The 16,517-nt window shown below is 41.9% G+C and overlaps 2 protein-coding genes across 3 annotated transcripts in view; one reads left to right on the forward strand and one right to left on the reverse strand.

The window, feature by feature from the left end:
• Nucleotides 1-8,605, forward strand: part of DARS2 (aspartyl-tRNA synthetase 2, mitochondrial) — a 29,760-nt gene extending 21,155 nt beyond the window's left edge. For both annotated transcript variants that reach the window (XM_042924689.1, XM_042924690.1), the window contains exons 13-17: nucleotides 643-795; nucleotides 3,407-3,625; nucleotides 3,842-3,952; nucleotides 5,975-6,050; nucleotides 7,524-8,605. In XM_042924689.1, coding sequence (XP_042780623.1) covers nucleotides 643-795; nucleotides 3,407-3,625; nucleotides 3,842-3,952; nucleotides 5,975-6,050; nucleotides 7,524-7,738 — 774 coding nt within the window. In that variant the 3' untranslated portion in view covers nucleotides 7,739-8,605. The remainder of the gene's footprint in view (nucleotides 1-642; nucleotides 796-3,406; nucleotides 3,626-3,841; nucleotides 3,953-5,974; nucleotides 6,051-7,523) is intronic.
• A 2,263-nt stretch (nucleotides 8,606-10,868) lies between these two features.
• LOC122212401 (40S ribosomal protein S27-like) lies at nucleotides 10,869-16,434 on the reverse strand. Its single transcript, XM_042926271.1, has 4 exons — nucleotides 16,383-16,434; nucleotides 15,568-15,609; nucleotides 12,962-13,025; nucleotides 10,869-11,260 (listed from the first exon to the last, which is right to left on the reverse strand). Exons 1-4 carry the CDS (start codon nucleotides 16,432-16,434, stop codon nucleotides 10,999-11,001), a joined length of 420 nt encoding a protein of 139 aa, XP_042782205.1. The 3' UTR covers nucleotides 10,869-10,998.
• Between the last annotated feature and the right edge of the window lie 83 nt (nucleotides 16,435-16,517).

A 16,517-nucleotide genomic window follows, 5' to 3' on the forward strand; every position in this document is an offset into this window, starting at 1 on the left:
AGAAAGGGAAAGAGAGTGTGCATGGGCAGAGAGAGAGGGAGAGAGAGAATCCCAAGCAGGCTTCACACCATCAGCGCAGAGCCTGATGCAGGGCTTGAACTCACAAGCGTGATCTCGGAGGTCATGAGTTCAAGCTCACGTTGGGTATAGAGGTTACTTAAAAAAAAATTTTTTTAAAGCTGTTTGGGAGCACGGGGTCCTCGGAAGGGCTTTGTGAATGGGTAGGATCAGTTTAGTGGGAGCAGCAGAGTCGTTGCCCATTACCCTGGGAAACCAAATCTTCCTAAGAGTCCTGAGCCTCTCTAGGCTTCTGCTAAAATCAGTTCCTTCTTGTGCTGAGGCCGCTCCGATTTTCTCCAGGCCAGAGCTTCCTGTGTCTTGCTGCTTTGATCCTTCCTATTCTGTTCCCTTGCAGCCTGCCACAAATCTGCAGTATTTCCCCACCTTATATCCCCTTTCATTTTTTCATTATGTTGAGATTCCTTTTGTAATTCATTTAGTATCATTTCGAAGGGGTTGAGGGAGGGAATGAAGACCATCTTCAGTTCTGTGGGGAACAAGAAATCTTTATATACTACAAGAAAAGTAAATCAACCCCACTTTAAAAAAAAAAATGTGAGTAAGTCTTTTTCTTTATCACAGGAAGTCTTACCTGTATTCCCAAAAGCCAATAGAAACTGGAATTCTCCAGTTGCTAAGTCCATAATGGAGGAGCAAAGATCAGAACTAATCAGACTGATGGAGATCCAAGAGGACGGTGTGGTTCTGCTCACGGCCGGAGAGCACAGGAAAGCAGTAAGGAGCACTACCTCTAAATGTCTGTGCTGTTGATGCTGAACGATGCCTCTTTTCTCCTGCATATATAATACATACTTAAAAGTGTTCATTTCAATAAGTGGAGCTGCTCTGCATGAGTTTTTATATTAATAAATGTTTTCGGCACTTACCATACTGTATCAAAACTAGAGTGTGTTTCACCAGCTACCAGCCTCCATTGGCATTGTTCACACAGGTTAGATCTGGCTCTGATTAGGAAGGCCACTTAGGTAAAGGGCTATCGATCATCACTGTAGAAAATATTTTCATTTTCGAGATGTTGCAGATTAGGAAAATTTGGGAATCCCAAACTTTTGAACCTGTGGAGGGACAGATGAGATGCTGGAAGGCTACTGGGCTGGCAGACATCTCTGGCCCTGCTCGGTCAGGGCAGGACCCTCTTCCTCAGGAGCAGCAGCCGGGGGTACTGAGTGCCACCACGCTCTGGCTAAATCTCTGTGCTTAAGGAGATCTGTGTAAGACTGGATTTGGCCATAGAGACCATGTAAAACATACACAAGTATGGAATAGAAGTCAAGCATGAATGTTGAAAATATACTGGAAAGGTCAAGTGTAATATAAATTCATTCTTGCACTAAAGTATGATTCCTTTATAGCATTGGTGTCTGATTAGTACTTTATCAAGTTCATTCTTCTAATTTGTATTTGCACCATACATACCCTTGTTTCCTTCCAAAGGAGAAGTTTCAGAGTTCAGTTTCAGTGCTGAATGTACCCCACTGTCAGGGTGCCTAGCTCGCTCCATCTGAAGAACATGTGACTCTTGATCTCAGGGTCATGAGTTCGAGCCCCACGTTGAGGGTAGAGATTACTCTGAATGAATGAGTAAATAAGAAATAAATAAGATCTAAAAAAAATTTTTTTTAATAAATAAATGTAACCCACTCTCCTTCCCCTCCCTTGCAATAGTGGAGTGAAGAAAGGTATTTAATTACAAATCTGTTTTGATGCCACCATCATTTTTCAATGAATTAATCAACATTATTTTTGTTTTGGGTTTTTTTGGTTTTTGTTTCTTATTTTAGACCAAGTATGAGTTGGGGGAGAGGGCAAAGGGGGAGGGAGGGAGAGAGAGAGAAAGAAAGAAAGAGAGAGGAAGAAAGAGAAAGAGAAAGAGGAAGAATCTTAAGCAGGCTCCACACTCAGTGCAGAGCCCAATGCGGGACTTGATCCCACAACCCTGCGTGACCAGAGTTCAAGAGTCGGACACTCGACTGACTGAACCCCCCAGGCGCCCCCTCAACATTATTTTGAATACTAGACATGAACATCACTGTTAAACTTGCTAGGGAATGTCCACTTTATCACAGATTGTGGGATTTTATATTATACAGAAATCCTGCTGCAGACTCATTTGGCCATTCTACTCTCTCCTAGTATGGAGTGAAACTACTGGCATTCTTCTCTCAGGAAGGTACCATTCTAATTCCTACCGGGATTTCTTGAAAGAACTAGAAACCAGACTTAGGTGGAATAGCATTAGCATTCTGAATATGTCACAGTGCAAGCACCCTGTGTGGATATTTAAACGTAAGATGAAGAGGCTATATAAGCGACGCCTGTGCATGTCTCCAGGCACGGTTTGTCCTGACAGCCCTTTTTCAGGGAAGTTCTGCTTATCAGAGTTAGCACTCAGGAAGCACTTCCCATTTTCTTAGCACTGTTCTCAGTACTTTGTGCATATTAACTCATTTAATCCTCATGCCAGCCTTACTGAGAGAAGGACTGATATGGCTACCATTCCAAGATAGGAGACCTGAGGCACAGAAGTTAAAAATCTGCTCACACACAACTAGGAAGTAGAGGACCCAGAGCTCTAACCCACAAAGTCCGGTTCCAAAAGTCACACTCTTAAACTAACCTCTAATCTGTACTGCCCCTCTAATAATAACCAACGTGTATTGGGCATCATCTGTGTGCCAGGCGCTCATCAGAGCCTCACACGACCCTTCAGGAGCGGTAAGGAAGACAACACAATAGCTGCCAGTCGTATTGCACCTTCCATGCCTTGTCTCAGTCTTCACGACGGCTTTCGGAGTAGGTACATTTATCTCCATTTTACTATAGAAAAAGCTGTAGGGAAGTTAGTCAGTAGGCAAACTGAGACACACCCAAGTCAGTCAAGCTGGGGTACCTGTGCTCTCAATCACTTTGTTATCAAATCCTACTCACTCGGCTGAGTCTGACATTCTCAACCACATTGCGGTCAGATCATCCTCAGATCTGTGTCTCCTGAGAGGCTCAGAGTGTGTCATCTATTTTTTTTTTATTTTGTTTTTAATGTTTATTTATTTTTGAGGGCAGGGGAGGGACAGAGAGAGAAGGAGACACAGAATCGGAAGCAGGCTCCAGGCTCCGAGCTGTCAGCACAGGGCCTGATGCGGGGCTCCAACTCATAGACCATGAGATCATGACTTGAGCCGAAGTTGGACCCAGGTGCCCCAGAGTGTCATCTGTTAATTTCCTGATCCCTTCCCAGAGGATAGCCTGACTATAGAGTCCAGGTTGTGTCATCTGCTGTCTACTCTGTCACCGCAGTTAACTCAGTGGTTGTGTTTTCTGTTCCCAGTGCTCTGTTTTGGGAAAACTACGACTGGAATGTGCTGACCTTCTAGAAGCAAGAGGATTGGTGCTCCGTGACCCAGCTCTGTTCTCTTTCCTTTGGGTTGTGGATTTCCCACTCTTCCTCCCCAAGGAGGAAAATCCTGGCGAGCTGGAGTCGGCCCACCACCCATTTACTGCTCCCCACCCCAGCGACATCCACCTCTTACACACTGAACCCAAACAGGTACCGTATCAGTACTTCCAGTTTAAAAGGAAATGTGGAAACAAGGGCAAAGAAGTTCAGATTTCACAGTCTGACCCACTTCTGGAAACCTCGGAAAAAATTGTCGGGTTCGAGCCCACAGTTAATACATTGTCTCTGAATTGCTGTAGCATCTTCAACGTGTAGAACAGAAAATTAGAAATTTTCTCTAACATAAAGACTCTGTGAATCTTCTAGGTCCGTAGCCAACACTATGACTTGGTTTTAAATGGCAATGAGATAGGAGGTGGTTCTATCCGAATACATGACGCAGAGCTCCAGCGTTACATTCTGGCAACACTGCTAAAGGTGACATCATCTCTTAACCTGCTTTTTTTGTTTTAACCAGAATATTTGCTGTTTTAGCTGGTGTTGGTGGTATAGTGGTGAGTATAGCTGCCTTCAAGAATGTTTGTGTTGTTTTTTTTAATTTTATGAATGAAGGATTCAGTAGATACAGAATAGTGTTGGCTTGTCTCTCTACTTTTACTGAAGACTTTGAAAAGTAAATGATAATAAAAGCTGTTTATTAGTGCTTACTATATGTGCGAGGCAGTAGGTACTTTATCTGCATTGATACATTTAATCCTCACGATTACTTTTTGAGGTAAATACCCTTATTCTGCCCATTTTAAAGATGAGTGACTGGGTGGCTCTATTGATTAAGTGTCTGACTCTTGATCTTGGCTCAGGTCATGATCTCACGGTTTCATGAGTTCAAGCCCCATAGCACAGAGCCCACTTGGGATTCTGGGATTCTCTCCCTCCTTCTCTCTCTACCCCTCCTCCACATGCACGCATATGCGTGTGTGCTCCCTCTCTCTCACAATAAAAAAAATAAACATTAAAAAAATGTTTTTAGGGGGTATCTGGGTGGCTCAGTTAGTCAAGCAACAGACTCTTGATTTCAGCTCAGGTCATGATCTCACAGTTTGTGAGTTCAAGCCTTATATCAGGCTCCGCGTTCACAGCATCAGTGCAAAGCCTGCTTTGGATTCTCTCACCTTCCCTTTCTCTGTCCCTCCTCTGCTCACTTGCTCTCTCTCTCTCTCTCTCTCTCTCACTCCCCCCAATATAAATAAATAAACTTTGAAAAAAAAAATGTTTTTAAGATAGCCTGGGTGGCTCACTCAGTTGAGTATCTGACTTTGGCTCAGGTCATGATCTCACAGTTCATGGGTTCAAGCCCTGTGTTGGGCTCTGTGCTGACAGCTCAGAGCCTGGAGCCTGCTTCAGATTCTGTGTCTCCCTCTCTCTCTGCCCCTCCCCCCACTCATGCTTGCTCGCTCTCGCTCTCACTCAAAAATAAACATTTTTTAAAAAATAAAAAGAGTCTATACAGATGTGGGCCTAAGAATCTGCAGTTTCTTGACGATTCCATAGAAGGCCAGGATAGATTTCAGAATGGCAAGTGTCCAAGAGAGTCTGGTCCTGAAAGGTCATTTTGTGGGATTAACTAACAGGGGTGGGGTAGGATGAAAGCACTTTATTTTTTGAGAGCAGGATTGGAGAACTTAAATACCCAGACTCCCCATTAGCTTTAAGGTCATGGTGAGGTCCCTTAACTTTTCTCCTCCCAACTCAAGGCATCCAGCCATCAGTTTCCCAGCTGATTTTCTTCCTTTCATTGTTAAGCTTCTTAAATGAGTCCATGGAGAATTCACCGCTTCTGCTTCTTCCCTCCCACCAGTGGTTCTCAGCCCTGCTGCACATGAGAACAGAATCAACGGCAAAGTGTTAAGAATAAAAAACCAGCCCACTAGTCCACACCAGACCAATTAAATAAAAAGCTCTAAGTGTGAGACTTTGGCATCTGTTCCTTAAAAGGTCCCCACCTGTTTCTGATGTGTAGCCTGGTGAGAGAACCATTGTCAGATACACTTTCAACATATCTACACACATTGACCCACATGAATTAACTTGCAGAGCCACCAAACCCAGTGGCCTGTTCTTGGCCACCAAGCTGTCCTACCTCCCAGGTGTGTTTGACACCATTCCCCTCTTACTAATGTTCTCCTCCTTTGGCCCTGTGATAGGACAGTTTCTTGCTCTCACCCTACCTTTCTGGGCTCACATCTCCATGTCCTGAATTGGTGTTACTCTGTTTACGTTATCAGTATAATCTGTGTGGCTGCGGGCCTGGCACGTAGTGCCAGGCATGTCTCTACATGTTTTAATATCTGTGACTTGTCATAGTCTCTTGCTAAACTGTCAACCTCTTAAGGTATTTTTTTAACTCAGCTTTATTTTCCCTTTAGCACCTAAGCTTACTGTGTGGCATTCGATGGACCCTCAGTGTGTATTCACATTGAATTATGTTTTGAATTTCAGGAAGATGTGAAATTGCTCTCCCACCTACTCCAGGCTTTAGATTTTGGGGCTCCCCCTCATGGAGGAATTGCCTTAGGTAAACAATCTATCCTTTTACAAGCTAAATTTCATTCCATAACCCTATGTCTCAAATTTGGGCTTAGTTTACAGGCAGGGGCGGAGGAGGAGAGGGGGTAAAAAGGATAGGGTGCAAGCCCAAGAATATTATAAGAATTTAAATCTGTATTTTCATTTCATTCATATATACTTAAAGTGTATTTTGCCAGTTAAAGATAAAACTTGACTGATAATTTGCATTTGAAAGATTTTTTTTAATCGAATAGAACTTCACTCTTAAGTCAATATTTCTCAAATGCCTGGGGTCTCACAGGCACATTCATAGGAATCTGGAAAGCACTGCTCATTCTATTCAGCTTGTGTGAAAGTAGGAATATGCCAGTGCTCTCTGCCATGGTTACTTTGTTTTATCAAGCAAGAAAGAGTGTGAGAAATTCTCAGAAGCTCACCTGGATTGTAGGCCCTCAACAGCAAGGACTTCCATCTGTGTTCTTGCAGTGCCCTGCACAGCATCTGATTTTTGTCAACCTTTAGAAAACTGTTGCTAAGGACTAATTGCTGTGACTTAATTTGAGCATGTCAATATTCATCCTGAGCACTTTTCTAGAATGAGAAAAGAACCTCTCAAACAAAAGTTCCCTAAAAAGGCAGGGAACTATGCTTGGCCACAACTTGTTAAAGATTCTTATTTAGGGGCGCTTGGGTGGCTCAGTCGGTTGAATGTCCAACTTCAGCTCAGGTCATGATCTCACGGTTCATGAGTTCAAACCCCACATCAGGGTCTCTGCCTTCAGCCTGTCAGTGCAGAGCCCACATCAGATCCTCTGCTCCCCCCAACTTCCCTCCCCTGCTTGTGCTCTCTCCAAAATAAAATTAAATAAAATAAAATTAAATTAAGTTAAATTAAATAATTTTTTTTTTTTTATTCTTATTTAAAAGTTCTCTATAACAGGGACACCTGGGTGGCTCAGTCAGTTAAGCCTCTGACTTCGGCTCAGGTCATAAGCTCATGGTTCATGAGTTCAAGCCCCGCATTGGGCTCTGTGCTGACAGCTCAGAGCCCGGAGCCTACTTTGGATTCTGAGTCTCCCTCTCCTTCTCTGCCCCTCCCCTTCTCATGCTCTATCTCTCAAAAATAAATAAACATTAAAAAATTTTTTAAAAATAGTTCTCTACAACCTTTGTAGAAAAACTTAGTCATTGGGGCACCTGGGTGGCTCAGTCGGTTAAGTGGCCCACTTTGGCCCAGGTCATGATCTCGCCGTCCGTGAGTTTGAGCCCCGCATCGGGCTCTGTGCTGACAACTCAGAGCCTGGAGCCTGTTTCAGATTCTGTGTCTCCCTCTCTCTGACCCTCCCCCGTTCATGCTTTGTCTCCCTCTGTCTCAAAAATAAATAAATGTTAAAAATATATATATTTTTAAAAAAGAAAAACTTAGTCACTTAACCTTAGGTTACATTCTCATCTGTTAACTTTGATATTTTACTTCCAGGTTTGGACAGACTGATATGCCTTGTCACTGGAGCACCAAGCATCAGAGATGTCATAGCCTTCCCCAAATCCTTCCGGGGGCATGACCTCATGAGCAATGCCCCAGATTCTCTCCCTCCTGAGGAACTGAAGCCCTATCATATCCAGGTCTCCTGGCCAGCAGACTCAGAAGCAGAAAAGAGCTCATTGAATCAGCCGTATCATCCAGAAAGCTGAGCTTTTCAGCTTTGTCCTCTTTGCTTCCCCAAGGCTGAAATCAGATGTGGAGTTCTGCCACAGGTCTGTAAGTGGGTCTTTAGGTGGAAGGAACCCAGACAACATTCTTTACCACAGTAAAGAAACAGAAGGTATCCAATTTTTACTTGATAACTTGCATTATTAGGATTTTTTTGTTTGGGACTTCTTTTGTAGTTTCTGACTTGGAGAGGTGTAAAGATGGCCCTTTCTTGGAGAATTGAACAGCTTAGTGTTTCTTAATCATGTTTTTCATATCTGGATAGTTAGTTGTCCACTGAAGACAAAGATAATCAGACCATGTGAAACGTGGGGAAATGCTTGCCCCTTTAGTCCCTTGATGGAGGGGTCAGTTCAACCAGCCTTATCAAGAGAATCCTGTAAATTAAGCTAGATAGTGCCATGTTGACTCTCAGCATAATATAGTGAGAAGCAGCATGATATAATGCAAAAAAAAAAAAAAATCACTGAAATGGAAATCACAGAATCTTAATGTTTCACCTTGAACAAGTTACAGAAACATCACTTAGCCTCCTTTCCTGCTTGTATGAAATGGGAACAGTACTTGCCCTGGCTCCCTCACAAGGCTCTTCTTGCCAGAACCAGAGATGATGTACGTGGAGGTATTGTGAGTGAAAATGCTTTGAAAAACTATGAAGCATTACACAAATGTAAGAAAATGGGACTATTTATCTGTGAACAGATACATCTATGTATTTTATAGTCTAAGATTAAATAAAACTGATTATCTGTAGCATAAAAAACCAGTAATTTTATTAATCAGTATTCTATTTATGTTTCTATTTTTAAATATAATTATTGGGGTACCCAGCTGGCTCAGTCAGAAGAGCATGCAACTCTTGATTTCATGGTTATAGGTTTGAGCCCCATGTTGGATGTAGAGATTACTTAAAAAAAAAAATCTTTAAAAATAGTAATTATTTTTAATCCCTGAATAACACTTCTCCTTAATCATAAGTAATTGAAAATATTGACCTTAGGCCAACTTCGAATATATAGAAAAGTGAACACAGAGGCTATTGTAATTTTCTTATACATTCTGTGACATAAATAAAAGCTTTTAATTATTTAATAAGTATGAAATGAGAACAAGGCCTTGATTAATGAAAATGTTCTTTTCTACTTTATCTTCACTTTTGCCTTGACATTCTTTTGATTTATAAGTACAAAGTATTGGGGTGCCTGGGTGACTCAGTCGGTTAAGCATTTGACTTCAGCTCAGATCATGATCTCACAGTTTGTAAGCCCCACATCGAGCTCTGTGCTGACAGCTCAGAGCCTGGAGCCTGCTACAGATTCTGTGTCTCCCTCTCTCTCTGCCCCTCCCTCACTTGGATTCTGTCTGTCTGTCTCTCTCTCTCTCTCAGAAAGAAGTACAACATTAAAAAAAAAAAAAAAAAAAAGTTAAGTACCAAGTATCAGTCTTCTACCCCTGCCTATTTTTCTTAGTGCTCTAAAAACAGTGCAATCCGATGGTTGTTTCTGTTTGGAAAATAAAATCATCTTCACTTCCAGGCCTAATCTGTGAAGCCCAGTAGATCAAGAGTGTGAATGTTCTTCACAGCTGCAGAAAGTGATTCACGGTTAGGTGGAGCTTTTCTCTAAAGTTTGTCCTTGAACCCTATCTCCCCATCTGCGAGTGTGCTCTGGAGAGAGAAAATTGTTGGCAGGGCTGTCTTGGTGAGAAAGGGTGTCCAAGTCTGCCTACCCTTTCTCAGTGGAGAGAAGTTCCAGAAATTCCTTTTAAGAGGTGGGAAAGTGCAGTTCACATCCACTTATCCCCCATGAGATAAATGTAACAAACTCACTATTGACTGTGTAAAGCCTAATTCTGACCAAAATGTTGTCTCTCTATCCTGGAAATGAGAGTTACAGAAGACACCTGAAATCCAGAGAGTATTTTCTCGGCTGCAAATACCAAGGGCCCCCTGTCCTCAGAAGTCAAACAATCCGGTATTGTTTTCTGAGACCTAGTCATTTTGGACATCACTCAGCTTTTCTTCAGTCTTGCCTTTCAAGAAGAAAACATAATGCTTATTCTGAAATCCAGGGAAATGTCACTCTTTTAGATCTTTATCATTGAGGTGGGGTAAAATTTTAAATTAAGTCTTTTCTCAAAAAACTAAGGAACTACTTAATGATAAGATTGAAAACAACACAAGTAGGATTTTAAAATGCACAATCTGATTGTAAACTGGATGCTGTATTTCAAATCCTACCTCCCCACTTTCGTAGGGAATTTAGATTTATCCTGTGGTGCCAATTTTAAAAACAAGATATGCAAATAATCAATGGTTATTATTGGCTTCAAGAGAGCCTTGTCTTATGAACAATTTCTCCTCATCAGGGAGAGGTTTGGCAGATGATGAGTCTGATGGTATTACTTTATGCTCTTGGGCTTTGGTTGAATAAAATAGTGTGTCGATACAGCTGCTCTGTCTTGTCCAGTATTCCCTTCTCCGAAGAACCAGAAGTCTGTAACGCTGATCACATTTCTTGCTACTGTTTTTTTAAGTATAAACCATTCCTCAAAATACTGCCTTAAGGATACTTTTTTCTCATTTTGAGGAAAGCAAGTTACTTTGTAACACAAGAAATAACCAGGTACACAGTAAAAATACCTGATGGCACAGCTGTATAACAACTGCATACATAATTGTTGTCATGCGATAGTGCATGTCTGAGTCACTCTTCTCTAAGACAGTGAACTTCGGATTCTGTGTCTCCCCCCGCCCCCCCAGCTTTTCTCTGCCCCTCCCCTGCCTGTGCTCTGTCTCTCTCAAAAATAAACAAACATCAAAAAAAAATTAAAAAAAAGAAAGAACCTGTGTGAGTTGGACAAACCTGAGTTTAATTCCCACTTTACCATTCTCTAGTTATGCAGCCTTACCCAGCCATTTAACCTCTCTAGGCCCCTGCTTCTTAACCTAGAACAGCAGTCTTCAATTTTTTTGGTCTCAGGACCACTTACAATCTTCAAAAGTTATTAAGAACCTCAGAATGCTCTATAGAGCTCTTTCACTATGGTAGCAATTAAGATTTGTTAAATATTTTTTTTGCCCATAATCAAAACTTTATTGAAAAACGGACACCAAAATAGATCACTGTTGTATACCTTACAAAATTAAACATAATTCCAGTATTTTGGTAGATTAACTGGAATTACTGAACTAATAAGGCTTTCTGTGACTTAACACAAATTCAAGAGGTTGTGTGGATCATTAGTGTTGCTTTCTTCTAAATGAACACCCCTCTGTGAGTCTGGCCTTTCCTCCTGTGGGCTGGCACGACACTGCTGAACGGCCTCCACAGAGAGCCACAGTCTGAGCACGGCTGAGAACCGTGATAATCTTGGAGCAACCTGGACATTTTACATCCATAATATAGGAATTTGGTCTTTGAACTAGCCATTTCGTTTCACGTTTTTTCTTTTCCTCTTCCGAGGACGAGTGCAGTAAATCTGTAGCCACAGGCCTGTTGATCCTTTCACAAAACTCAGCAAATTACACACTTCACATACATGCAGTTTATCATCTATCTTACTATAACATTGTAAAGAATAATCTTTTAACTATACAAAAAAAAAAAAAAAATCCAATTCAGATCCCAACAGAACACCTTTCTCTTTTGGGGGAGTAGATGGGTCTTGAAGAGCAGATTGTAAAATTTCTATGGAAAAACAAAGATCCAGGAGTAGCCAAACACTGCTGCCTGTACCTGAGGAAGGACAAGGTGAGGGCATCTTCTCACTAGATGTCAGGAAGGATGGTAAAGCTAGAGTGATGAACAGGTATTGGTAGAAACAGTGAAAGTTCAGAGACTTTTGTATATATGGAAACAATTACTAAGACAGCAAATACTTGGGGACACACACACATTTAAGTCGCATGCCCTGTCACAGTCATTTAAAGATGGAATCGAGAATCCATGGTTTATAATTCCAGTTTGCCTGAGATTATAAGAAAGTCAAGGGCAGAAGCCTCATCGCAAGACCTGTCCTTAATTGTTTTGTATGTAGTAGGGCTGAGTTTGACCATACCAGAGTCTTGGATTTAATGCCTGGAAGAAAGGCAGCAAGTCCAAAGTAAAGCAAGATATGAAAAACTTCCATTACATTTAGAATACATTTCTTTAGGGACCTTTTTCCGTTATTAGAAACATTATTTTTGCCATCAGGTGCCTGTCTTTTCCACCATGCCAACTGATGTCTACACTCTAAAAATGAATAGGGCCACATTGTGTTACCATAAAAATTACATGAGCCTGGAAATAGTAAAATAAATTTTTAACAACTTATTCCGTTTTAGTTACACAGAGGCACAGATCCTTTCCTCAAGTGTTGTATATGAAGGTACCTAGTTGAGTCCTTGACGTATATCCCTGACTATAGTGAGTGCCACATAAAGGTGGTTTTATTATATGTAACATTCCTTTTCCCAGACATTCCAAAGTCATCTTGTAAACATATACTAGTCCAGGGTGCCTGGCTGGCTCAGTCAGTTAAGCACCAACCTCACCTCAGGTCATGATCTCAGTTTGTGGGTTCAAGTCCCATGTCAGGCTATGTGCTGACAGCTCAGAGCCTGGAGCCTGCTTCGGATTCTGTGTCTCCCTCTCTCTGCCCCTCCCCAGCTCGTGTTCTTTCTCCTCTCAAAAATAAATGTTAGGGGCACCTGGGTGGCTCAGTTGGTTAAGCATCTGACTTTGGCTCGGCTCACCATCTCATGGTTCATGAGTTAGAGCCCCACATCTGGCTCTGTGCTGACAGCTTGGAGCCTAGAGCCTGCTTCAGATTCTGTGTCTCCCTCTCTTTCTGCTTCTCCCCCACTCGTGCTCTCTCTCTCAAAAATAAGTAAACATTAAAAAAGAAATAATTTTTTTTAAATAAACATTAAAGAAAATTAAAAACAAAAACACATACTAGTCCTCAGTTTTATGGTCAGATCAAGAAAGTGAATCTGGTGGGGTGACTGACTGGTACATGAGAAGAGCATGCGACTCTTAATCTCAGGGTCATGAGTTCAACCCCATGTTGGGTGTAGAGATTACTAAAAATAAACTTCTTTTAAAAAAGTGAATCGGGAGAAACTTTTGTCTCAAAGGTCAGCTCTATCTTCAAAATATATCCAGCATCTGATCCTTTAAAAAGGATCCAGCAAAAGCTTCCTACCCTTGCATCCTTACCCTTCAGCAGTCTCAGTAAGGGTCCCATCACTCCTCTGCTCAAAACCCTCCAGTCGTTTCCCATCTTAGAGAAAAGCCAGAGTCCTTACAGTGGCCTCCAAAGCTCTCCATGACTCGCCACCTGCTACCTACTGACCATCTCCTCCTGAGCTCCCCCTGTACCACCCACACTGGTGTCCTTGCTTTTCCTGGTGTTTTCCAGTCATGAGCCCACGTCCAGGACTTTGCCCCAGCTGTCACCTAGCAGTTTTTCTCCAGATAAGTGCACTGTTTAGTTCCTAATACCTCAAGCCTTTGCTTAAATACTTCCTTTTTTGGTATTTCCCTAACAACCATATTTGAATGAGCTCCTGCTGCCCACCAGCATGCTCTGCCCTCCTTTCCCTGCTTTATTTTTCCTCTGTAGTACTATATTATTAACCACATTCCCTGATATACTGTATTTTGTGTATTGTATTTTGTTTACCCCAGTAGAATATAAGCTCCATGAGGGCAGGGATTTTATTTTTGTCTGTATTGTTCTTTGTAATACCTATTCCCAGCACTACTTGGCATATAATAGATGTTCAAAAAACCTCTTTTGAGTGAATTAAATGATCGACTAATACAGGCAGGGGAGGGCATGCTGGCAGCTTATGGTAGCTTAACTCTTAGCAAGCATTGACCTTTTAATTTTTTTACATGTTAATTCATTTTTTTTTTATTAAAAATTTAATGAAGTATAATTGACACACAGTGTTACACAACATAGTTATTCAACTTCTTTGTATGTTGTAGTGGGCTCCCCACAGGCGTGGCTACCCTCTATCACCATACAGCGCTATTACAACACCATAGACCAGATTTCATATGCTGTCCCTTCCATCCCTGACTTACTCATTCCATAACTGGAAGTCTGCATCCCCCACTCCCTCTCCACTCTGACAACCATTAGTTTGTTCTCTGTATTTATGGGTCTGTTTCTGCTAGCACTGACCTTTCAGACAATGGCTTGGGATGATTAGGTCACTGGAACACAAGTCCAGTCTCAGCTTTATCACCTGTGCAGCACGCTACACTAACGCTTTCCATAGCTTTACACCAGGAATAAGAGAGAAGAAGGAAGCATAGTTTATCATTTCCAAGCTCAGGAGCATGAGGATCCCTTTAAAATACATAAAGGGGCGCCTGGGTGGCTCAGTCTAGGTTAGGCGGCCAACTTCAGCCCAGGTCATGATCTCGTGGTCCGTGAGTTCGAGCCCCGCGTCGGGCTCTGTGCTGACAGCTCAGAGCCTGGAGCCTGTTTCAGATTCTGTGTCTCCCTCTCTCTCACCCTCCCTCATTCATGCTGTGTCTCGGTCTCAAAAATAAATAAACGTTAAAAAAAAAAAACGTACAGCTTTTTGAAAGATGAGAAAAGTCTATCTACCTAAAAAGCTGCGACATTTGAAGGATAAATAAGCACTAGTTTGGAATCCTGGAACCCAACTTTCTAGCTTGAGAGCCTAACTGCACGGGGATCCATTCTTCATGTGCTTGGCAGGGTATGCAGTTAGCAAAACATCGTGTACTAAATTAGAACTGCTTTCTGGTAGGGTGGAGTCAACTAATGGGTTATTTCCATTACACTCAATAACTTACATGGGCTCTTAGTGATGGGTGTAACTTTCAAGGAACCAAATCAAATATAAGCATAAATGTAGGTATGTTATTCAAACTCAAGTTACCAGTAACAGTACAGTACTCTACACAACCCATCCATCACCTTCCTCAGTGTAGAAGCACTGTGACGGGTTATAGGATTATGGGTTCCAAGCATTGGAGGGCACCTCGTAATTTGAGTAGTACTAACTCCCACTCAGTGCCAGAGGCTAAGGTCACATTAAGGTTTTTGCTGTTACAATTTTGTTTAGAGGGGCAGAGAGAGAATCTTAATCAGGATCCACTCAGTACAGAGCCACACAAAGCTGGATACCACGACCTGAGCAAAAATCAAAGAGTCAGAAGCTCAACTGAGCCACCCAGGTAGGTAGGTGCCCATCTTTTTAAATCAGCCCAGCCCCACTTTTGGGGATCACGGTGTTTGTGTTCCATTAACCTCCTCGTCTTTCCCAATCTTCTTTCAAGCTAGCTCTCCCCTGACCCTAAGTATATTATGTATTGGGACTTTTCAGACCAGAAGGCAATAAGACTTTTAACATTCCTGCCTGTAGTGGTTTTGGCCCTCTCTTCCAGTCGTCCAAGATAATTATCCTCAGTGAACTTGTTGTCAATTAAGATATGCTACTATATGTTCTTAGCACTACCACTTACTGCACGGCCTCTGATAACTTGATCCTTTAAGGCCGTTTATCTGCAAAATGGAAACTCACTTACTGCCATCATAAGGATTAAGTAGTAACATTCAAAACTTGCTATTTTTCTCTTCCCTCACTCAAGCTTATTAAACGAGATTGGGCTTCTAATACAACTAGAGAGGTCTTTTTAGATTGCGTTAGTCATTTCAGAAGAATTCAACCAGCCATGAACTCATCTACTTGTAGTCACCCAAGTCATAGGCTATGATAGAAGAGGCCAATTTCACTGTGAGGATCTTTTGGCACCCACTAAATTTCTAAAAGACTTACCTAATCCATCTACTGACTGCCTGGATGACAAGCTTGGAAATACTGCAACAAACAAGATTTAAATCCCTTTCACGGAGTTTACATTCTCCTAGAGGAAACTAAGAATATGTAATGCCAAGAAAGGTCACCACTGGTGATATGAATGAAAAGGGGGAGAGCTGGAGCCAAGTGATGGTTCCTGCTTCAGAGGGTCTCAGAGCCTGTTGGGAGACACTGAGGTGGGCACTGGAACCAAAAGCAATAATGAACCATGGATTATCTAACCTTTCCTGTAGAAGGAATTTAAAAGATAAGTGTAGATGTCAATGTGACTATAGGAAAGTGCTTAACAGAATTTCCTCACTCTGAAAGCACCAAAATTCACCTCCACCAGACCCAAACATTTGGAGTGACCATCTTGTCCAGATTGATTTGCAACATCCTCCGTGTTTTAAAGAGAATGTGCAAGTTGGGGAAGGGCCAAGGGAGGTAACCTTAGATATGGGGCACTGAGCTGCCCAGGCACCCCTGCACTATCTTGTTAAAATCCTAAATCCTGTTTAAAGTCCTAAATTGCAACACAAATGTTCCCACACACTTCAAGTACTAAATTAATGTGATTTCATCAGATTTTTAGTTATCTAGGCTCTTATGTTGCCAGAGGCCAAGCAGTTTCAGTAATTTACAGAATACAATAGGCAATCCGTGGTCAATGTGAGATTCTGACTTGCAAAGTCAGCACTCCTATTTCTTAACAGCTGTGACCATAGTATTTGTCCCATTTTTAAGCTTTTAATACGTGGTGGGAGGCAATAACCAGGTTACTTCCCCTATACCATCTATCAACACTTGCAGAGACCCACCACCATCCTGCTTAATAGGAAGCATTTTGGCGCAGGATTTCACATTCAGCCCCTCAGAAAATTTCTGCACAATACACAGTTCATCCTTCAGATCATGCCACCATTCTG

This window comes from Panthera leo, chromosome F3 (genome assembly GCF_018350215.1).
Source record: "Panthera leo isolate Ple1 chromosome F3, P.leo_Ple1_pat1.1, whole genome shotgun sequence".
Taxonomy (NCBI): Eukaryota; Metazoa; Chordata; class Mammalia; order Carnivora; family Felidae; genus Panthera; species Panthera leo.